A 24649-nucleotide genomic window follows, 5' to 3' on the forward strand; every position below is an offset into this window, starting at 1 on the left:
AAGTTCCCTAATATATTTTTGGCTATGACGAATATCAAATTTAATATCATTCTTGGAATGGATTTTCTTACATCATACCACGCAGACATTAGTTTGGACTCCAACCAAATAGTATTTCGCCTGGAGGAATTTTCAGAAATTGCAGTCATGAATCCTGTTGATGTAACCGACCAAGAGGTGTTCCACATAAATTGCGCCTTAACATCGAGGGAGAAAGAAGACCATCAGGCCTTAGAAATTCATCAGGTTCTGGATGACATCATTGAAGAGGGCGAAAATAGAACACATCCCTTGGATCTTATAAATCAAAAGGTGAATTCAGCTCAGGGAACTGATAAAGAAAAGGAACAACTTCGAAATTTATTATTAAAATATAAGAACTTGTTCGATGACAAACCGGGACAAATTCCAGATTTTAAATATTCATTGGTGGCAACTGACTGGACTCCTTTCAAGAAGAAGCCATACCCGATCCCGGAGAAATTCCATTCTAGAGTGGAAAAATTAATTGAAGGCATGGAGAAAGATGGGATTATAATGAAAGCTAGTACACCTTTTCTTAGTTCTTTAGTCATCGTAAGCAAGCCAGATGGATCCCTTCGTTTGTGTTTAGACGCTCGTGAGATAAACCGCAAGCTAATCCCTGAAAGAGACCAGGCACCTGCTATTAAAGAAGTTCTGAGGAAATTTCGAGGGATGAATCTCTTTACGTCAGTCGACTTCACTTCTTCATATTATCACATTCTCCTGGAGGAAAAATCTAGACTCCTAACTGGATTCATGTTCAACCAACAGACCTACGTCTTCCGAAAACTGCCCTTTGGCATATGTAACGCAGGAAGCGCTCTTATTCGAGCATTGGATCGATGTCTTACGGAGGAAGTAAAGAGCTTCACGTCGAGGTACATTGATGACTTACTTTTGGCCAGTGAAACCTTCGAAGATCACTTATCTAAACTGGAGAAATTGCTGGAGAATCTTTCTAGAACGGGATTCCATATAAATCTAGCCAAGTCAAAATTCTGTCAGACTGAAATTTTATTTTTAGGACATATAATAGATCGTGAAGGAATCAGACCTAATCCGGTCAAGATTGAAGCCATAAGTAAATTCCCAAGGCCCATAAGAGTAAAACATGTAAGGCAATTTTTAGGGATGGCCAACTTCTTCGCCAACCATTGCCCTAATTTTACGCAGACTGTCGCACCTTTACAGGATATGCTAAAAAAGGGAAACAGATGGAAATGGAATGATGAATGTGAGACAGCATTTAATAAAACCAAGGAAATGATGATACAAAACGTCAAATTGGGATATCCAGACTTTGGAAAACCGTTCATATTACAAACAGACGCATCAGGTATTGGAATTGGAGCTGTGTTATTCCAAGAAAATAAGGAAGACCCTGAAAGGAAAATTTATCTTGCCTTCATCAGCAGAAAATTGAGAAATCACGAAAAGCACTACACGGTTACTGAGTTGGAGATGTTGTCAATAGTTTATGCTCTCAAATACTGGCAGAAGATAATATATGGTTATCAAATTATTATCAGGACTGATCACAAAGCTTTGACTTTCATGTTGAAAACTACCATAGCATCCGAACGAATATTCAGGTGGACGATGTTTGTCCAGCAATTTGACATCAAACTGGAGCACTGTACTGGAAAAAGCAATTTGTTAGCTGACTGTTTAAGTCGTAACCCGAATGCCGATACTGAGGAAATCCATCAGATTGAATTAGTTCCAGAGGACCACGAATTTTTAAGAAAATTACGTTACATCCGGCAAGCCCAGAAAAGAGACAAAGATTTAAGAAACATCACAGACTTTTTGGTGAAGAGAATCAAACCTGGAGAACCTAATTATAGAAGGTATAAGAGGAAAGCTTCACGTTACCAATATTTGGATGGAATATTATTTAAATTCATTGATTCTGCAAAATCTGAACTTAAAGTTGTGGTGCCTCCAAAATTACAGGAATCCCTTATCTGGCATACACACAGAATAACAGGTCATGGTGGTATTGACAAGACGGTTGCCACTATTCAAGAGAAATTCACTTGGGAGAAACTTCGAACCATTGTTCGTAATGTAGTCCGCACCTGTGATACTTGTCAGCGAGTAAAACCTAGCTCCCATCTGCTTCAGCATATTCCTATTCCCATAATACCTACAGGGCCTAAACAGTTATTTGCAATGGACCTATTTGGACCAGTCCCGATCTCTAGGAGGGGAAACCGACATGTAATAGTCACTATCGACGTGTTTTCTAAGTATATTGCCTTGTATCCTATCCAAAAGGCGAATTCCAAATCTGTAATCCGTCGGATAATCCGCAACCTGATACCTCATATGGGCAAGCCAAAAGCCATATTGACTGATCACGGATCACAATTTACCTCCGCTGAATTTCGTCAAGCTATGGAACAATTGGGCATTAAGCATATATTGAATTCTGTCCGCCATCCATCGAGCAATCCAGCTGAAAGAGTAATGCAGGAACTGTCAAAATTCTGCCGTATTTTCTGCGGAAATACACATTGGTTATGGGTAGATGTGTTACCAATTATGATGGAATGCTTAAATAACACTATGCACGAGGCAACATCTCAGATTCCAGTTGTTCTTCATTTTGACAGACGAGCTTACCGACCTTGGGATAGTATCATTCAATGCCCAGGAAATATAAAACCTACCCTGGAGGAGAATATTGAGAAGGCAGCTAAATCTCTAAAGGAACAAGCTGAGAGAAGGCAAAGACGTGTCAGAAACAAGAAGTTTCGTCGTCCATTAAAATTACATGAGCTTGTGTTACTCAAGAAACCAGCTTCCTCAGAAACCACAAGTAAATTTTATGCCAAGTTTGCACCGTTATTTATTGGGCCGTACAAAATTATTAAAGTCTATGGGAACAACGCCTATCGCATACAAAGTCTTGATCAATCATATGAAGGAGTTCATAATGGTTCAAATTTGAAGAGTTATAACTGTCCTAAACAATCTGCTATAAATCAAATAAACGTCATCTTTGAAGAAGAAACGTCATGGAACGAAGATGAGGATCCAATCTACCTTCATGCTTCAACGCAGGTCAATATGACGGAAGAAGTATGTAAAGAGTGTCAGGAGTTACAAGATTCCGCCATGAGCCAATTACGCTTGCTTTGTGCTGCGCTGGAACTGGACAATAGTAGGCTACGCGCTGGAACGTCATCTGGAATAATTATGGAATAGTGTGACACATAACTGTACTTCAAAATTTTCAAGGGACATGTTAATTATATTTCCAGATAATAATGATTTAATCTGCCCATCAAATCATTTTTTCAGCCACGGGAGAATATGCACCCTTGAAAATTGGTTATTGGTTTGGATAGAAAGAATATTTTATTACTGGTGTGGAACCATGCATAAAATTATCATCCAGGAAGGTGAGTTCAACTCTGCACTGTCTGCTAGCCCGCAGGGAAACAGGTTTTTCCCGTGCCGTGTATACGAGTCTGGGTTTTTTTTTGTGCCTTGCTGAAGACATCAGAGGGGTGGCACGTGGACAGGAACCCGACCAGATTAAAAGCGATCAATACTTTGAGATTTTGACGTCATGATATTTAACCAATTGGACCGCAAGGTTAGCCCGATCGCAAAGTCTCAGCCAATAAAATTTAATTAACAAACACACCTACGTCTTGAAGAAATAAATACCCATGTACTTGGGGAAATCTTTCTCATTCTCATTTGCTCACTGCTCATTTGCATCCTGTTCTGCTAATTCACTCAGTTGCTCAGTTGTCTACGGGAATAATTGTTCGAGCACATGTGTTACTGGAAACGGCGTATCCGACGTGGAATATTACCAGCACTCATTTGGTGAAAGACGATAAATTTTCTGCTTCTGAGGAAAATTTGTGACGCCGAAATATCGGAAACGCCGCAGTTCAGATTCCCTTACCTTTATAAATTTGAAGAAAATTTTCTAAAGTAGGTAAAAACTGTGCCATCTTGAAGAATCGAGTGTGTGTTAGGAATTATTTCTAAGACAGATCTTTTAGTTTCAGCTTTCACCAGAAGACGCAAGATTCCCAGCAATCCTGAAATACTTTGGAAGAATGGAACTTCAGCATTACGACGGAGTTTGTAATTGTCCTAAGTCCTCGCCTGCTGCAGCCATGTATCATTAAAATGTGAGGCATAATTCAGCCCGGGAGAGAATAACATCGGAGATGGAGTTTGGTTAAATATTCACTGATCATCAACTGAGTCCAGAAGCCAAGTCTACTACAGCTAAGATTTTAAATTGTACTTTTCTCTATTTTCTCTTGTAATAATTATGTAGACGTAGTCCTTGCTTGAATATTTGAAATCATTTCTAATAGTCTTTGTAGTTAGGAATTTCACTCTTCTTTCACTGGTGTTGGTAGATTTGATGTGTGTGAGAGTGTATTTGGGACCTATAATTTGTTCTATTTGAGCGAGTGCTTCGTGACATGTTCTCACTGTCCCATGATAAGTCGAGGAAAGTGTTAAAAATATTTGACCCACGCGATAATAGTTATTAATTTATAAAATAATGATGGAATAATTTTGAATTATTTGGGACAGAATATCGACGTGTTCTCTGAATTTAGGATTTTTCCTTGATGTTTTGTGGTTTACCATAGATTCGAGATAGAATAGAGTCATCTATGATTTCATTAAACCATAGCCTGCGATGACGCGACCGCGCGCGTATAATAATAATAATAATAATAATAATAATAATTGACATTATTACGGTCTAATAGAATGTTTAAAGGTCATGAGTGTAATTATTACTGTGCTTATAAGTGATTAATGTGTGCTATTTTGAAGTAGATGTTGGCCTGGAATATTGGTCGTGGTTTGAATGTCCACAAATTTTGCATTTACTGTTATTGGTATTTTTGAGACTTGTAGATGGATCTTGAGATAGGATTTTATTTGTGTGTCCATTACATGAGTCAGTTAAGGAAGAGAGTGTGTCTTTGAACATAATTTCTTCTTATGCAGCACATGTTGATCAATAATTTGAGATAATAAGAGATTAAAAATAACGTAGTCGTGACTCATAGACCGTATGCGCGAATGTTTATTTATCTGTGACTGTAGGCAGTTCTATGGAATTTTTAGTGATGATTTCTACTGCAAAATTATCCTGGAACATCGTTGTGGAATCTATTTCATTGGAAAAGTGATAATCCTGTCACAATCACACGTCAGACGATCGTAATGGTAGGTAGCCCTTGTCTGATATTGTCATCGAGAGAAGCTCTCATATTTCAAATAAAATTTAAAATTAAAAATCAAGAGATAGGATTCGATAAATCTATTTAATAATATTACCGTGGACCAAAGCTTGAATGTGAGATGGATGAATGACTGATTTTGTTTATAATTGTGATTTCCATGGTTATATTTCGTCATGATATGTGTACGCTGAGCGCGTAAAGTTCGATTTTTTTTGTTGTTTTGTGGCGAGCATATTTGGCTCAATTATGAATCTTTAAGTGATTTTATGACGGAATAAGACAGATTAGGATCTTTGCTTCGAGGGAAAATACTTAAGCAAGGATCGCGTCAATGAACTAAGCTCACAAAATGTAAAATGTTTAACGCTACAATGCGAGAATTTTAAGCCTTTATTGTGAGTTGTGCACAACACTAGGTCAATTGACATAAAAATAAGAATTTAATGAGTTGGATATTGGATCTCAAAATAATTTTATTATATAATTTGAAGCTTAAATAACTAATTAGAATAATAATTAATGGAAATGATTTATTTGATTTTTCGAGGGAGATAAAAATTTGACTCACGGTAAAATGAAGCGCAGAGTATTGTTGATTTAAATAATAATTCAAAAAAGGAAAATGATTCAGATTTTTGGATATTTTGAGACAGGATTTTCTCAAATAATAATTTATTTAATTTCCTGAGACGATTTATTAAGACTTAGTTCTGTATCTTTACAGAATGAAATTTAATGGAGAACTGTGGGTGAATTCCAGCAGGGAAGAGATAAATATTTTTATTTCAAGATTTTGAAAATATTTATAGAATCTGGAAAGTGCTGATATTTTATTTAATAAATGTTAAAACCCATTTCTTTTTAGTGTTTTCATTTGTCGTCAGTCCTTAGATTGTCCCTGACCCCTATAATTTAGCGTTGCCTGTAAGCGAACGTTCCGCCTCTGGGACTTTTGCTTACCGGCTGAGCTGCCCGGCAAAACGGGGGCACTAGAGAGAAAACTAATCCTGATTATTATTCAACCTTCACTTGCAATGAAGATATGACAGCTGATGGCAGAGCTGTTGAGGATCCAACCAGCCTTAGGGCTGAAGACTGAACAAACATACACATTCCTTTATTTTATTCTCGTTTCAGGCTGATAAAATTTCTTCCGATTGAAATGAGAACTTTAGATCATCTGTACTACATCGGAAAAGAATACTGAAGGACAACCTATTACCACTGACTGTTTCTTATAATTTCATATACATCAGTGCAAATTTTAACAAGCAAAATCAAGCCTTTTGAGACAATATGTATTAAGAAATCTACAAGTTCATTGCACGATCAAAGTGTCACCAACTAATTTACAATCTCACTTTGACAACATTCGAATCAATAATGTCATAGTGGACTCACATATTGTTGTGCAGGGATTCCAATGCAACCGTTAATATGGCTTGTCGTGCACTGGCACATGGACGGACCAGCCAGAGCTGTGTACCAAACGTTTTCTACAAGTTTTTGAAGTTTTATTTGACACATGGTGTAAATAGGTGTTTTGAAGACTTTTGTACCTTGATAATATGTCCGAACCTTCTATTAATCTTTGATTGGTAAGAAAACCATGTACATATCTCAATGTGTCACAATGCCAGTTCTAATTATTGCTGAAAGTTCTTGTTACGTTATTAACACAAGTGTGAATGGGCGTATAAAGACTTTTGTACTTTGATAACATATCAAAACTCTCTTTTAATATTTGAATGGTAAAAAAAACTATGTACATATTTCAATGTGTCACTTCGCCAGTTTTAAGTATTATGTCTTAGCTCTTTTGTTTGTGATTAATTTGTTTACGGCTGATAAAATAAATATGGCGTATGGCTTTTAGTGCCAGAATATCCCACAATGGGTTCGGCCCATTGACTCCCGCAGGCGACCTGCGCGTCATGATGAGGATGAAATGATGATGAAGACAACACATACACCCAGCCCCCGTGCCATTGGAATTAACCAATTAAGGTTAAAATCCCCGACCCGGCCGGGAATCGAACCCGGGACCCTCTGAACCAAAGGCCAGTACGCTGACCGTTCAGCCAACAAGTCGGATGTTTACGGCTGATGATGACATTTAAAATGTCGAAACCGGTCCCACATTAAATTAATGCTGTAAATAACATCTATATAACACTTAATTTGTATTGAAAAGTTGAACCTTATAAATAACTTATCTCTGTACTGAAAAGAGGCGGTTCCCCTGTATTCAAGCTGCATAAATCCAGCTCTTAAATTAGCTACTTCACTTGCCTGCCTCTGGGGAATTGAGTATGGGAACCCTATATAAGACAGCGGGCAATAAAATCACCCACGATCAGAAAAGGCTAGAGAAGATGATCTAATAACTCTCGAATCCATAGGCGATGATAGATCAACAGGCATACACATATCTCGTCAGCTGCTATCGATATATCATTAAGTTTACTTTACCGGCAAATAGTGCTAGAAGAAGTTCTGAATTCGTTAGATGACATTATCCAACAGGCGTGTTATCTCCTTGGAATGTGGAACGCTTTGGTACTAAATATATCAGTTTAGGTGTGATATATTTGGAACAAATCGAGGTAGTACTTCATACTAGCTTGTACCACGTGTTGTTCTTGTTTGACTTGCCTTCCATGTCTACTGCTTGGTTATTCACATACGACGGCAAATTTTTGGAGTTAAAATATTAACACGGTAATGGAATTACTGTATTTCTCCGAATCCGAGACTAAGATTTTTCTCAGAGCCATATGTGAAAAATCCAAGGTTCGCCTTGCATTCGCCACCTAACAGTAATGAACACCACTGGCAGCTACCATGGTAACCACGTTGCTTCTTTCCAGCCCCCGCATGCATACAAAACTCCTTGACAATCAGTCCACCTCTTTATTCAACATCGCTAGCCGTGGCAACCAGTTGTACAGATGTACAGTGCCTCTGTGTAACGTCACTGGATTTTGGGACATAGTGAAGAGAGAATGTCATTCTATTAGCCTCTACAAAAAAGGTTCTCAAATCCGCAGAATGCCATCAAAACATGCAAGCCTTCGCATTCTTAGAAAGGTCAAAGCTACTCAGTGGCAGAGTTATAATGCGTCTACTGTTCCTGATGCTTAGTAAAATTAAGACTTACAGACACCAGGAATATTTTCTTGATGGATGGTCGTATTGTAAGGATACGTGGAACAGGTACTGCCAGCAAATTTTCAACAGTTTCTCTTTCATATTATGATGCCAATTTTAAGTTAATGGTTATTAAACCCACTGAAATAAAGAATAATTGAGCAGCTGCAAGAAAAAAAAAATACGGCACAACTAAACCCAATGATTGGTGCGCATGAAGATAAAGATAGTCTAAAAGTACGTAGTGTACAAGAAAGGTATTCATATGATTTTAAAAAGCACCTTTAAAGTCTTATTTAATTCTTTTGAGGAAAAAAGTGGGGGTCGTCTTGTATTCAGGGTCATCGTGGATTCAGAGAAATACGGTAAATGCATCTGTAAACTCAAGTGGCGAGTTTGACATAGATGATACTTGTTTTGGGTAAGTAGTAAACTAGGCTCAGAGTAGAACAGCACTATTGTAGGCTACAATGCATACATGCTGGCTGTCATTCTACTTTTTATTATTATTGCTATTTGCTTTACGTTGCACCAACACAGATAGGTCTTATGGCGATGATGGGATAGAAAAGGCCTAGGAGTTGGAAGGAAGCGACCGTGGCCTTAATTAAGGTACAGCCCTAGCATTTGCCTGGTGTGAAAATGGGAAACCACGGAAAACTATCTTCAGGGCAGCCAACAATGGGATTCGAACCCACTATCTCCCGGATGCAAGCTCACAGCTGCGCGACTAACTGCACACCCAACGCGCCCGGTATTCTACATTTTAGCAGATAATAAGTAAAATATACGCACTCATCATTGGCATGATCATCATCACAACTTCCTCTTTTCCAATTGACGCTGGGGCAAATATGGTTCCTCTCCACTCTGTCATGTCTCTCCACCATTCCTCATCCAACACTGTGTTCCAGTCCAGGTTCTGTTGTCCAATGCTGTTCTTCACAGAGTCCATCCATCATAATTTTGGTCTTTCCTGCCCTCTCTTCCCTGTCATGTGTCTTTCCAGTGCTTGTCTTCACACCCTTTCTTCTTTCATCCGCTTGACATGACCACACCATCTCAATATGTCCTGTTCTAGTTTGTTGTTTAGTTCTTGCATAGTTAGCTCTTTTCTTATGTCTTCATTTCTCACTCAGTCCCTCCTTGTCTTCTGAAATATACTCCTCAGAAATTTAATTTCAGCTGCCTGCACTCTACTCTCATATCTCTGAGTCAATGTCCAGGTTTTTGCTGCATTACAGCTAAAACTTCCAGCGGTTGGACAACACAGGCAAGGAAAGGAAAATTCACATATTTTCAACACCACAAGTTGTATAAGACATCAAATATCACAAGCTTACTGATTCTCCCTGCATAACATCATAATAACAAGCAATAATCACCTTAAAGGATGTTCCCTTCCAAAACACCAATATATTGCCAAGATTAGACAGAACTTTGTAAAGAAGGCCAATTTGACAGTTTAATATAACCACAGTTCAAAGAAGTGTTGGAGTTCTACAGGAAAGAATGTCTGTCTTACTGAAGCATATGTAACATGTATAACATTGTTTATTTCCAATATGAGTTTTTAAATCACTTTTATAAATGTAAATAAGAGAACATTGAGGAATTATTTTCCAGAACCCTCAACAGTTGTATATTATGTAACATATATTTTATTATAAATTTTTATCTGTTTGTAATTGTATAATGGTTCGTGATTTCAATATCTGAGCTGAAGATGACTCCATGATGAGCTAAAACTGATCCTCTAGTCCAGGGCCTCTCAAACGCCCAAAATCTCACGCGTGCAGAGCGAGGCGCAAGAGCTCCGTGCACTGTGCATCGGTGCCGCTCGGTATGGCTCGGATCAACGCTTCGTCTCTGGGCTACTCGGCTATGCTCGGCTCTACTCAGCTCAACTCAGCCCGGATTTGGAGCGCTACAGCGCAAGTGGGGGAGAGGCAGACAGGCGGAGCGAGCGAGACAGGCGTGAGGAAAGAGAGAGTTAGCGCTATTGCTCCAAATCGAGGAGTGGGGGGTCTGCACTCTGGTCAACCAAGCGAAGTCGTCTTTTGCACCGTGCACAGTGCATGCACCACGCGCATGCACCCTGAGAGGCCCTGCTCTAGTCTAATAAAACTAGTTCAGTACTTAATAAGTGTTGATCTGGTGGAACATCCATTTAAGGTAGTTTTGAAGTATGTGGTATGTTTCGAGCTGTTAGTGGAGACATGGCGTGGAATGATATTAATAGACCAATATACTTGAGCGGAGCTTTTAAAAGTATGAAACCGGGCGAGTTGGCCATGCTCGTAGAGGCGCGCGGCTGTGAGCTTGCATCCGGGAGATAGTAGGTTCGAATCCCACTATCGGCAGCCCTGAAGATGGTTTTCCGTGGTTTCCCATTTTCACACCAGGCAAATGCTGGGGCTGTACCTTAATTAAGGCCACGGCCGCTTCCTTCCAACTCCTAGGCCTTTCCTATCCCATCGTCGCCATAAGACCTATCTGTGTCGGTGCGACGTAAAGCCCCTAGCAAAAAAATAAAAATAAAAGTATGAAAGATTATAATATGAAGATTAAGTTGGAATTCAAGAGGACCAATTGGGGGTAAATATTCATTTATAGGACACAGAGTGAGGCATTGGAACACATTAATAAGGGAAATATTCGGTAAATTTCCAAGTTCTTTGGAAACATTTCAGAAAAAGCTATGTAAACAAATGATAGGGAATCTGCCACCTGGGCGATAGCCCTGAATAGAAATTACTGATAAGTGATTTTCTGCCACCTGTTTTCTCTGCACACATTACAAATGCACTCTTAAAATTATTCCAGTCTTGTTCAACATAGTCAATAACCGTCCACAGTATCACTTTTCGTAATTCTGTCCTAAACTTTTCCTGAACCTCCTTTTCCTTCAATATCAAGACCCTAATCCTTCTTTCTTGTAGTTTTGTGACATTGCCTACTTTCAACTTCTCTTATCAGTGTTCCATGGTCACCTCCAAAGGTCTCTTCAGGCATATCCATAACATCTGTAAGATCTTTCCTATGTCCTTTTTCTAATATGTAATCAATCACATTATTCTGTGTCCCCATCAATACCTGGTAATATTCTGGCTATTTTTCTTCCTGAACCATGTGTTTCTTGTTATTATTTGGTTCTTCTAGCAAAATCCACTAAATATCCCCTTCTTGATTCTTGTTGCCATATTCATATAGCCCCAAAATCTCTCTTCCTACTTATGCAAACAGTTCTCCAATTCTTCAAGGAATTGTTCTGTACTCTCTCCTTTATTTCCAGTTCGTGGAGCATATACTTGGAACAGGCGTACTGCTCCTGTCTCAAACTGTATCTCTGCCATGATCATTCCGTCCTTGATCGTTTTACCTCCTCCATACATTCCAGGACATCCTTTCTTATGATTATTCTTGCTCTGTTTACTGCATCCTGTCCTCCACTGTAAAACATCCTGTACCCTTCCTTCAGTTTTCTTTCACCATCTACATCTCCATTTTGACATTAATACCAAAGACGGCAGTATCCTTTTCTTTCATGAACTGTATCAGCTATTTGGTCTTGTCTGTCAGGGTAAGGATGCCGATTGTCCTGATTCAGATGTACTATGATACTGGTCGCCTACTTCTCACAGCTCCCCTAGTACATGAAAAACTGTGCATCACCTACAGGGGACGCCCTAGCATTTTCTCAGGCCATACCATATTTGCTCCCATTTTAAATTTTCATTATGATAGGTGTTCACCATTCCCAAAAGCATTTTAGAGCTGCTGCCAGCAGGTGAAGAAGCAGCACTCTTCACTTAATGTTCGCAGGGATATCGTCAAAATTTATTTCTCTATTTAATGTATATTTGCACGTTTACAAAAAAAAAGACTTCATTTTTCTTTGACGTGTAAATACAATATAATTTAGAAAAATTATAGTACTATGTATTTAAAAGACCAGAATCTTAAAAATTGTTAAATTGAAGATAAATGCAAATATTCAGTACATTATGAATGTTTTGGTGTAGTATATATGCATATCCTATGAATAATACGAATGTCAGAGTGACATACAACAGGCAAACCGGCTCAAGAGTTAATAAATCACATCAATGATGCCAAGAAGCTGGTTCGGCAGGAGATACACATTATGAACTGCGGTCATGACAAGCAATCCAACACAGAGAGCAACCACTTCCAACTCAGATGCTCTGTTGGCGTATGCCTGCTCATGGAATACAGCTTAAAACCTCCTCTCAAGACCGTCTGATGATTAAGTCCGAGATTAGTCTGTTGAAGACAAGCTATATTAACAGCGAAATGAGAAATAAGATGGTGCAGTACAATGACATGCCTATTTCAACTACTACATAGATATTGATTCCCATAGGGAAGTTGAAACATTTGTCCTGAATGAGTAAATTCACAACCCCAATATATGTGGTCCATTATCAGAAATTATAAATTTTCCAGCTAACCCATTCTTGGTTGCCAGCATTTAGCCCCAGTGCACAGTGTGCCAGGAATCATATCTAGCTAAACAGAAGTCATTTTGGGAAGTTAATTTTTTTTTTTTGCTAGGGGCTTTACGTCGCACCGACACAGATAGGTCTTACGGCGACGATGGGATAGGAAAGGCCTAGGAGTTGGAAGGAAGCGGCCGTAGCCTTAATTAAGGTACAGCCCCAGCATTTGCCTGGTGTGAAAATGGGAAACCACGGAAAACCATTTTCAGGGCTGCCGATAATGGGATTCGAACGTACTATCTCCCGGATGCAAGCTCACAGCCGTGCGCCTCTACGCACACGGCCAACTCGCCCGGTGGGAAGTTAATTGAAACAATATTTTACCCTATGCATTTCGTCTACCACTGTCTGAACTACACTACCCTGAGTTTGTTTTAATTCTCACTGTCACAAATCAAGACAAAAGAAACACTGAAGTTGCAATGCGCCAGCCGCTTCTGATAGCGCGCCTCTTGATGCGTTAGTTGACAAGGGACTCTCTTTGTGATAACACGGTGAAGAAGAAATGCATTAGTTTAATCTTGGTATTAGGTTGTCACAATGGGTAAGCATTTCTATTCTTAATGTCTATAATAACTAGGGCTTGGATTCGAGCGTATTAGCATATTTTTTTCCTGAATAGTACACATTGTAAGAAGCCTTTCGGTGGTATTTTCATCTCTCTGGGACCAACAGAATTTAAATTTATCGAGCATATAATTGCATAAAACCGTGGTTTTCATATTAGAAGCATATACAGTAAATGCATATTCTTGTCGTTTTCGTCTAAATAGTTTCTCTTCGTATTTCCTCAAGGTTCAAAACCAGAAATAATTATTGAAAAGCCTATCTGGTGCGAATAATAGAATCGCATGTTTTTAGCCTTTAGTGAGGTCATTCACACACCCTAGTTGGCCTCTGCCGGATTAGAGTGCAACTCGTCAGATAAGCTCTGGAAGCCCCAAGCATCCTTTCACTTTGAAATGTGAGGTATTTTAGTGGTGTGCCTATTTTAGGAACCAGTATTGTTTAGGTGGCTTTTCCCACAAAGTGGTGGAAGATCCGACCTAGTCAAGTGAAGTTTCTGCATTCTACTCTCAGTCCTCAGTTCGTAATCGTATCCGTACGTACCTATCGAGTTCTTGTGATTTCTAAGTATGCGATGCCTAAAGTTAAGTAATCTCCAAGTGTTTTACTCCGACAATGTGCAAAGGAAGACCCTGACTCGTTTTCCACTGACGGGAAAATTCTTTTCTGGAAAATGTGCGAAAAAGAGATAAGGTCTTATTTACCTTTTCACATCTATGTTCTTACAGATATTACTGGTCAAACAGTTGAAATTTGAAGTACTTTTATTGACTGATTTAAGAAAATCATTCAAAACTGAAAACATAAAAAATTCTTGTTGTACATACCAATGCAGATCTACTTCACTGACTCGCCTAATTCTGAACATTTTGTAAATGAACTTTTAAAATGTAACTTTTATAAGAAAACTTCTCATATTTATACTTGAAACTTCAATGCGAGTATATCGTAGTGCATCATACATACAATTAGAAAATGAAGCTCGTATATAAAGATATGTTATTGGTTTTTTGTTTCACTTTCCTTTCTATCGTTTTTAACGGTGTTTTTTGAGCATATTCTGCATATTTAACCGGATATAACGGGTTTTTTGAGCATATCTATGGAGCATATATCGAGCATATAACACATGGTTTTCGAGCATATCTGGAGATTTTATCGAGCATATCAATCCAAGCGTTATACAGAGTCAGTGTGACCAATGAAAAAGTAATGATCACTTTCAAATTCATTAAATTCCTGTAGACTTATAAAAAAAATCTTTTAAGAATTCAGCCCTATTCATGACCAGAACATACAGCCTATAGTGTGTTCTTCAATTTCCATCCTTAAAATGTTGTGCAGATTTGCACCATTTTGTTAAATATAATATTGTTTACAGAACTAATTCCTCAGGCACAGCGGTGTGTTGTGAAAAGACTGAAACTCTTCAAGGAGGTATTGTGTATTAAGGCTTCTACTGAAGCATTATATGATTTTGTAGTACACAAGTGAAGAGTCCAGGGGAATAAAGTTGAGGGTCCACTTTTCATGAAAAATGAGCTTGCAGCGAATTTGTGTAGTTTAACCTCAACAGAATATGTTATACTACTCCTAGAAGGCCAAAAAGATGAATGTCTGCAGATACACAGCCAACAAAAATATGTGATGTAGGCAAGAAAGGTGAGGGTGCCATTGTATGTGAGCTACAAGGATGAGGGTCCGCTTAGTTGGCAGTGCTGAGTGCAGAGAGCTCTGCTTTCAGTTCACCCAGCTGTTGATGGTTTAATGTTGTGTTAACTGTGTTACCCCAGTGTTGGTTTATTGGTTGTTGTGCCTTGATTGGTCTATAACATATTAATGAAATTTTGGATAATGAAGAGGATACAACCTTTGAAAATAGTTCAAGAATATCCTTTGGCCGCATAGAAGATGTAATGAAGTTGAAGTTAAGTAGCCATGAAACAGGACCAGACTCTATGTGCTTAAGACTAGAGTGTTTTAAAAACATAAGTGCAAGTGAACGAAGTGATATTATTTCAAAGTTTAATCAGATTGAATCACATTAAAAACAGTTGATTTATCTTTTTTGGATTAATACAGTGCTCTCCGGTCACTCGCCATCGGCCTGGGAAACCAGAATCTGAGGCTAATTTTCACACATATTCATATTTGTATAAAGTAAGAGTAGTAAGGAATGAACAGGTTTGTGAAATCCCTGTATGTTACAAATCATTTGTATCACTTCATGGCATTACAGCCAAAACGGTGCAAAATTTACAAAAGTCTTAAAACAACAGGTTTATCACCAGTTGATATGCGAGGAAAGCACAGCTCCAGGCCTAACAAGCTTCCTGATGATGATGTAAACTCTGTAATTGAACACATTCAGTCCTTTGAAAGCAGAAAGTCGCACTATGGTTTATCTGTCTCAAAGATGCTATTTACCAGAGGAACTTAATGTGAGTAAAATGTTTTGTCTCTATACAAAGGCTTTCCCATACAATAAAATATCAATGGAAAAGTACAGAGAAATATTTAACAACAAATTTAATTTGACCGTTGGCTATCCAAGGTGTGAAACCTGTAGCACCTGTGACGAATTTACTGTGAAAATACAATCTGTTCATTCAAAACTAAGCCTGCCTACTACTACTCAGAGTGAAGCTTCAAAACTTAACTCTGAACTGAAGAACCTACTACAGCAAAAAGAATTACACTTAAAGCAAGCTTATACTTTCTACAAAGTGAAGAAAAATGCTAGGCTTGCAGAACAAAAATACAAGACCAAAGAAGCAATCGCCATGGACTTCCAGAAAAACCTATCTCTTGCCAATATATCACCACCAACGATGTTTACTATCGACGGCAACTATCATTCTACATGTTCAACATACACCAATTATCAGATTCTGAAGCCATTTTCTACACATATCTTCAAATCTCTGGCAAAGAAAGAGGAGATGAGGTTTGTTCCATGTTGTGGGATTTCATTTTTAATCATCTAGTCTCTGAAGTGAAGGAACTGCCAATATTTTGCGACTCGAGTAGTGGTCAAAACAAGAACTACCCTGTGTTTAGAATGCTACACTACATCGTACATAACACCAAATGACTAGATACAATAGAAATGGTTTTTCCAATAAGAGGGCATTCATATTTAGAATGCGATAAAAACATGGGTTTAGTTAACCAGAAGTCTGTGGTTGAACATCCGTCTTAATGGAATGAAATTCTCCAAAACTCGAGAAACAAACCAAGACCATTTAAAGTCATTTCTTGTGATAATCAAGAAATATTCAGGTTGCAGACCACCTTTCTTTCCCCACTATATGTAAAACAATGTCCCTTTAAAGCATGTCCAGTGAGGAAACTGAAAATGATCCATCACCATCCAAGAATAATCTTACATCGGCAAACTTACAATGGCATGCATGATGAAGGTTTTGTCACCAAACCGAAGAGGAAACTCTTATCTTTACCAGAAGGCTGCTTTCACCTTCCTGAACTAGAATATGATGGACCTATACCTGTTCCAAAAGCAAAGTTTGATGACCTTCAGCACCTGAAAATCTTTTATTCTGTCAAAGCCCAAAAAATTGATGCATCCCTCCCTCATTTGTGAAGTGTGCTGTGTATTTAAGAAGCCTACTATTAGTTTCAGGTAACGATGAAGGCCAATAAACAAGTGACATTTTAAATGTTCCAAAAACTACCACATAATATATTCATAGGTTTACTACAAATCAATGGACATTCATCCATTTTGCCTAGATTTTTGGGACATGAATCAATTATGTTATTTTTATAATACTACACAAATGCTAAAAGTCTATCTACATAATAAATATGTGCCAGATATGTTATTCATCAGTGTAACATCAAAATAACTCTTGTTTTTTTGTTTAGGATTTAGGTTTTTCATTTTAAAATTAAAACCGCAGTTTTCTCCAAACTTTGTTTACTGGACCCTCATCTTTATTCCTGTGAACTCTTCAAGTATGACCTTGATAACTCCTGTAAGGACATTTTAAGGACTATTAAAAATATCAAAGTGCTTTTAAGTGTAATTTTGGTATATAATGCAAGCAGTGCAGTAGAAAGAAAGATCTTTTTCTTGCCAAATGCAATGCATGGCTAGATGGAGAAGTACAATTATTTAATAAAGACAAGGGACTTGCAACAGAGAAACCTGGTCCTTCCAGAATGCGAAGAGAGAAAAGAAGGGAGCCGTCACTTCAAAAAATGAAGTAACGGATGAAGAAAGGCAAAGGCCACGAAGGGCGTGAAAACGAAAGACTCACTAACACTCGGAAACCTAATAGTGTCGGGGTCGGAAAAGAATAAGAGTTGACCAATGGAGGTCGGACAGTATGGATGAAAGCTTTTTACTCAAAGTGGAGATAAAACAAAGCACAGACATATCCAGCCTTTAGTGGAAGAGAAATCTCATGAAGAACCTGTACTGGCTACGGACGTTGATGATGATGATGATGATGATGATTGGTGTTTAAAGGGGCCTAAGATTTAGGTCATTGGCCCCTAATGGTACGAAATGAGACTAAATGTAATGACAAATTAGAAGTTCAAAATCCGCAAAGGGCTACGAGGTATAAGAGAGCTTTTAAATCACCATCAGTGCCTCCCATGCGTTACAGCACAGAAGAAGCTTCAGGGTTTTTGAAAGACAATGAGTTTTCAAAGAGACAGTTTGTCAACATACGAGTTGGGGCAAAAGCGAGGAACAGTGACATTTATCCAAACTATAATGCTGTGAGAGAAATGAAACTGAAGTGCTACCCTCCAAAGGCACCTTTCAAGTTTGTTATGGTAGTAGTAATCAAAAATCAAACAAAAATTCCAGTCAGAAAATACAGTGTTAAATGACTCAGATATATTTGTTATTTCTTTGGTGCCTTTACAGTTACATTCCATTTCAAATGGGGACAAAAGTAACAGGGTTCTACGTCAAAATCCTCGTCCTCCCTCTCCAAGATTTTGTCGTCCAATCAAGATCCTGTACGAAAAGGAGAGATCAAACATGTGTAAGAAAGAAGTTTGTTGTATCTAGTTACAAATACAATCTTTGGTTCCAAATAAAGTTGTTGCTGACGGCGTGAATTTTACCGCCTTACTAATAAACGGTGTATAACTTTTATACAAAGTTTAAACATCGCTTATATGAAATTCGTTACTAATAAAATGTGTATAAGCCTCCCGTTTATACATCTGTTTTAGTTATTCATTGAATAACTTATACAGACCAGGACCCTTGTATAAGCGTTGTATAGCAGCGAATAGCAGAAAAAGAAACAAGTGAGCAGTTTATTTTTGTGGTATTTACTATCTGCAGTAATATAATTGTGGTGAAATATTCGACTTATCCATTTAACACTGAACATATATTGAAAGAATGGAAGATAACGTTGACGATCTTCACGATATTTTAAACATAGAAGACATACACCATTCACAGGTTATGGAGGCTAGACATCTTTGTAAAGTAAAACACTTTAAAGAGATGGAATGACAATGAATAACAATAAAAGAAATGATGGTTGGGCGTATTTTTGTGTATAATAACTTTTGAAATTGCGAGTTTATTATACATTATCTGCCTCTACAAAGATATTTCTCAAATTTGAGTATAAAAATGGACATATTCCTTGACATAAAAAAATGGTATAACTCAAAAACCATACGTAATATGATTTCCATACTTTGTAGTTGAATACGCAGATACATGATGTATAAATGCTTAACAGAAAGTCTTTTAATCAAACCGTTCTTTTAGCTACAAAACAGTTTTTCCTTTCTCCTGAAAAGTAAGGATTTTGGAATGTGTACCCTTTTCAAATCACCGATTCAATTACAATTGCTTACGTTTTCCGTACTATTCCAGTTAGGAACTCTTGATCTTTTCTTAAGCTTTTCCATTTCTTTCGTGGCGTTCATTACACAAGCAAGCTGAAAAAATGTTGATATCAATATAAGCCAATTTCCAGCCGTCTCACTTTGTGTTGCCACTGCCTTTTCGATATGCCGCGCTACTGCACGACTGTCCAGAAAGTTTTGCTCATAGACAACCAACAGAAGCGATCATAAGGGCGGTGAACGTGCAAAATACGTCAGTGAATTGCAGGAAGAGATTCCTACGACTTGGAACGAGTGTATACATGCTGTATAGTAATACAATGCGTATACCACGTTTATTAGTAAGAAAAATATACAACGCTTATGCAGGGTTTATTCAATGTATAACTATACAAGTGTTAAACAACTGTATAAGGACTTTTTATTAATAAGACGGTTAATGTAATTACTGACTTTGTCCTGACTGTGGTTGATGGTCAAGTCTGTAATTCTTTGAGTGAAATGCCAGCACAAAAATGATATGTATGTGGAGCTACACCTATAACCATGAACGACATTCAGTTAAGATAAAAAAGAGATAATGTCAGCCATTATGCATTTGGTCTTTCACCCCTGCATGCATACATGAGATTTTTGGAATGCCTTCTGTATATTGCCTACCGACTTGATGTAAAAGCATGGCAGATTAGAAAATCCGAAGACAAAGTTGCTATTGGGAAGCAGCACATAATAGCCCGATTTCACTATGAAATGTGGATGTGGAGGGGTAGGAGTAGGAAATTCCAATGACAGGAATGCTGTGCAAAGATTCTTTTGTGACCCAATCAAATCAGCTAGCTAGAATTCCCAGAATCAGTGAAGAAATAATCAAGAGATTTGCTGTGATTTAGCATGCCATATCAAATGGACTTAATCTTGATGTTAATAAATTTTAAAACTTTACTGCAGACACAACATGTCTGTATTTTGATTTATATCTGTGGTATTTCCTTCCATCCACCATGCACAAGATCCTTATACAAGGAGGAAGTATAACTCTATCAGCCATCCTGCCAATAGGTATGTCAAGTGAAGAAGCTCAGGAGGCAAGACATAAGCATATTAGGCGATACAGGGAGGGTCATGCAAGAAAATAGTCTCAGGAATACAATTTACAAGATGTGTTTAAGAGGCTTTTGTTAAGTTCTGACCCGGTAATAAAAAGTGCTTCTCTTTTCTTGCATAAGAAGAACAAGCCTCTGCCATTTGAAGTGCGGCAGTTGCTATGGGAAGCGACAATTTCCGATGCAACTCAAACCTCGCCTGCTGCGGACTAAGAAGATGAGGATGATAAGGATAGGATGATTTCTAGGAAAAGTGAGTAAAGATTAAAGACATAACGTTTTACCATAAAACAGAGGAATATATATAATATGTACACTACAATATATAGTGTACAGGGTGTATCCATGATGAAGTTACAAAATTTCAGGGATTATAGAAGACGGCAAATGGATCAATTTGAGATAAGGAACATTAGCCCGGAAAAGTTTGAGTCATAAGTTATTAATAATCCAAGTTATTCAACATCCGCCCATTCTTAACCGATGCTGGGGTGTTGGAGTTTTGTCCCCCAGCAGTTCTTTAACTTACCAGAAGCCAACGAGATGGGGTTGTCACTTTTAAACATCCTTAGAGGTCACCGATCTCTTAGCAAGAATTCTCGCTGCCAGCAACATTGTTCAAACGACTCCGGGGATATTCGAAGGGGTACAACAGAAATGTATGCGATGATGCCGTGCTGCAATGATGCAGGGGGATGCCATTTCAAACATTTGTTGTAAATAAAGCAGTTTGTGAAACTTCTGAAGGTTAACGGACTTAAGTGAGTGGAATTTTGCTTAACTTTTGAAATATGGTTCCTTATCGCAAATTGAGCCATTTGCCGCCCTCCATCATCCCTGAAAGTTTGTAACATCATCATGGATACACCCTGTATATAACAGTACCAGTACATGTCTTAACAATAGAATGTCAAACATAAAGCGTTCCAGATAAAAATTACTTTTGTCCAGCTAGATAGGATTCCAGGTCCACTGTGCAGCGTGCCAATTTGGGCTCATCAGTTGGTATCTAGCACACCCACCAACTAGCTAAAAAAATATATAATTTCCAATAACGGACCATTTATATTGGAATTATGAATTTAATGACCCCCATGACAAATATTTCAGGTTCCCTATGGGAATCAATATCTATATCATCTGATGGCCTTGCACGCATCAATTTTTGTAAAAGAGACCAAATCTCTCATAGTGCATTGGCACTGCCTGTGGCTCCAATTAGCCTATGCAGTGGCCTCCATTTAATGCACTAACAGACCAACTAAATTGGAATTATCATAATTGTTACAGTGGAAATTTAACATTGCTGTAGTCTGGACACTCGTGGAAGTGTTACGGCTACAGCAGAAGTCCACGTAAATCCCTAAGCACTACTTAGTCTTCCTTTTTTGAGGTCAGAGGCGACACCTCAACCTCCATCTCCTCACAAGTATTCGCTGGCCAAATGTGTCACACAAGTTTTACACGAATTCTTTCTACAGTCAGAGGACCACCTGCAGGATAACCTTTGAGGCTTCAGAGCAAAAACCACAGCATGCACAGACTCAGCCACATCAGATGGTGCAGGTGCATGCCCCGATGCAGATGGCACAGATGTCTTTGGGACAATCTTCTTCCCGCCAGACATTTTTTTTTTTTTGAATAGGTTGGGCTGTCTTCACAGTCTTTTTGTTGGCCAAAGGAAGGACAGACTCCTTCTTCGGCCTTTTACTCTTTACGGTGCTGCTTGAAGAAGCAATTGCTGCAGAAGACAAAGCAACATTCTTCAGAATAGGTGCTGATTTATTTCGAATGACGTTAAAAATACCACTTGAGGGAATCACAGTTGACATTATCCTGCTATAATCTATCTGTTGTGATGGAGCATTCATCATGTTGAACTTTTTGCTGACTTCCTCGTACGCAAGGCCATCCAGGCATTTAATTTCCTGGTTCTTCCTCTCTCACTCAGATATACAGGACAGTTCCTTTCCTAGGGAGAGTGGTTTCAAGGACAATTAGTGCAGTGAGGTGGATGTAGTATGCATTCTTCCACTTTGTGGGCATAGCATCCGCAGTTAGCACAAATAAATTTGTTAGAGCACATGAATCATGCATACAAAATGTTAACAGTTATAACAGTGCGTGGGAGGTGGGACATATGGCCTCACATCTCAGCAGTAGCTTGTGACCTTAACCTTCTCTGGAAACATAGGAAGCTCAAAGGAAATAATGGACACACCAGTGGTGATGATCATGCCTTTGTCTCTGTGCATAATACACCGTATTTTCACTACACCACAGTCCTTAATTATGTTCCTCGAATTCTTCACCTGTGTTCAATACCACATCCTGGTGGAAAATAACACCATATGTCCGGTTTGGAGATTTCTATTCTTCCACTCTGACAAGAATATCGCCAAAGTGGTCACACTTCAGCAGTGCCTCCTACTGGGATCCGCTGCGGGTCTCAAGCAAATTCCCAACTCTTGCAAATTCTCCATAGATTCCACCAGTATGCTTGGAGAACACAAGCTTGAAATCATCCCTGTCAGTCGTGGTAGCAGCAGGAACTTGGGAAAATCAGCACCTATTCCGTTCCTTTGTTCTTGTTCCCAGGTGCTAGCCAACCCCCACTGTTCCAATACAAATATAAAGGCTTGGTTAGCGGACCACCCCAGACAGGTTTCAAATATTTTGAAACCATGTCCAGAAGAATCTTCCTCTAATGCCTCCACCTCCAATCTTGAGCATACCCTGTAGCTGCCACACAGCTAAGGCAATACCCACCTGGCTTGGAAGGTACTGCCTGGGGTCAGATGTTTATCAATGCCACATGGTTATGTACCCAATAGCATACATAGAGGGGTTCCTGCTCAGGCATTCAACTGGTTGTGGATATCATCTGGGCTATTAGCCACAGTCACATAAGTAAGAGGCCCTTACCACCACAGCACGCACACCGAGTTTTGAATCCATCTACAATTAACCTTTGAGAAGGGGCCAATGACCACAAACACATAACATTACCTGTGGTTGCGCCGTTCAGTCACCTTTTATTACAGGCAGGGGATACCGTGGGTGGACAGGCGGGGGAATTGTATCTTTCAAACAAAGAACATTATATGAGGATCCACAGTAAAGGCTTACATTCCTAGCATGACGACGTGGAACTCCAACAGTTGTTTCCTTCTTACGGATAAATGGACCAACGGCTGATGCTTCTGGAAGAACATTGGTACCAGATATCCCTTGCTTCAATGTTTGCAGAGCAGCCCAACGTAATGCTTCTAGATCTTCATCCTCATCAAGTTCACCATGAGCCTGTAATACAATAGTTAAACTGTAACACATTCACATCAAATAAGGAAGTAATATTTTATACTAAGGATACTGATGTAGTATTTCCTCCATCACCACACATAATTCCTTGTGCTGAATTTGACATTTAAAGCTTTAAATTAATAAGACCAATTGAAGTTATCTCCAGCAAGATAGACATTTATAGTAGACCTCATAACAAGCAAGTCGATTACAGAAATGAATACATCCATTTCCACAAGACTGACACGACAGAACTTTTGCACACATCTTGTTTGTCATTTTGAATAAATTTCTTTCTGCTTTCCCAATAATTACAGGGTGCCAAGACTGACAAAGCTTAGAAATTAAGATAACTAGAAGGGAGATTTTATAAAGTACAAAAATATGGAGCACATCTAGACATGTTTTTAAAAGCACATTAATTTAAATAAATGATATGGCATCAACATTATATTGCAAAAAATTGCTTTAAGTAGACCATGAGATTCATGGATACTAAGGATATATAGGAAACCAGTAAGAGCATATAGACACACTACATTTAAGTGTGTCTCAAGCCAAACATTTTACTGAACTCAAGAAACTTCAAGATTTTGACCCTCTAGCACCAATTATTAAGTCTATAACTTGGTTGAGTTGTAGACTGCACATTTCTTTTTATGTAATCCTGAAGGCTAGTGTCCATTCGTTTCCATTCTCATAGTAGGGGCAATAAAGAAACTGTTACGTGACGTCAGTTCCCCCAGAAGACCCATTCTCCTATAAGACATGAACCTCCATTTCCACTAGTAGATTCTATGACACAGGGCTAATGAGATTGCTGATCTTCCTAAACAAACAGTGATGGGGCTGATGACCTCAAAGTAGCTCAATCAATCAATAA

The 24649-nt window shown here is 38.5% G+C and overlaps 1 protein-coding gene across 2 annotated transcripts in view; it reads right to left on the reverse strand.

Moving 5' to 3' along the window:
- LOC136864422 (neurofilament heavy polypeptide) overlaps positions 1–24649 on the reverse strand; it is a 316402-nt gene that overhangs the window by 249908 nt on the left and 41845 nt on the right. For both annotated transcript variants that reach the window (XR_010859304.2, XM_067141398.2), the window contains exon 2: positions 23593–23766. Coding sequence is in view for 1 of the 2 variants with exons in the window: in XM_067141398.2 (XP_066997499.2) it covers positions 23593–23766 (174 nt within the window). In the remaining variant the exon portion in view is untranslated. The remainder of the gene's footprint in view (positions 1–23592; positions 23767–24649) is intronic.

This window comes from Anabrus simplex, chromosome 2 (assembly GCF_040414725.1).
Source record: "Anabrus simplex isolate iqAnaSimp1 chromosome 2, ASM4041472v1, whole genome shotgun sequence".
NCBI classification, from domain to species: Eukaryota; Metazoa; Arthropoda; class Insecta; order Orthoptera; family Tettigoniidae; genus Anabrus; species Anabrus simplex.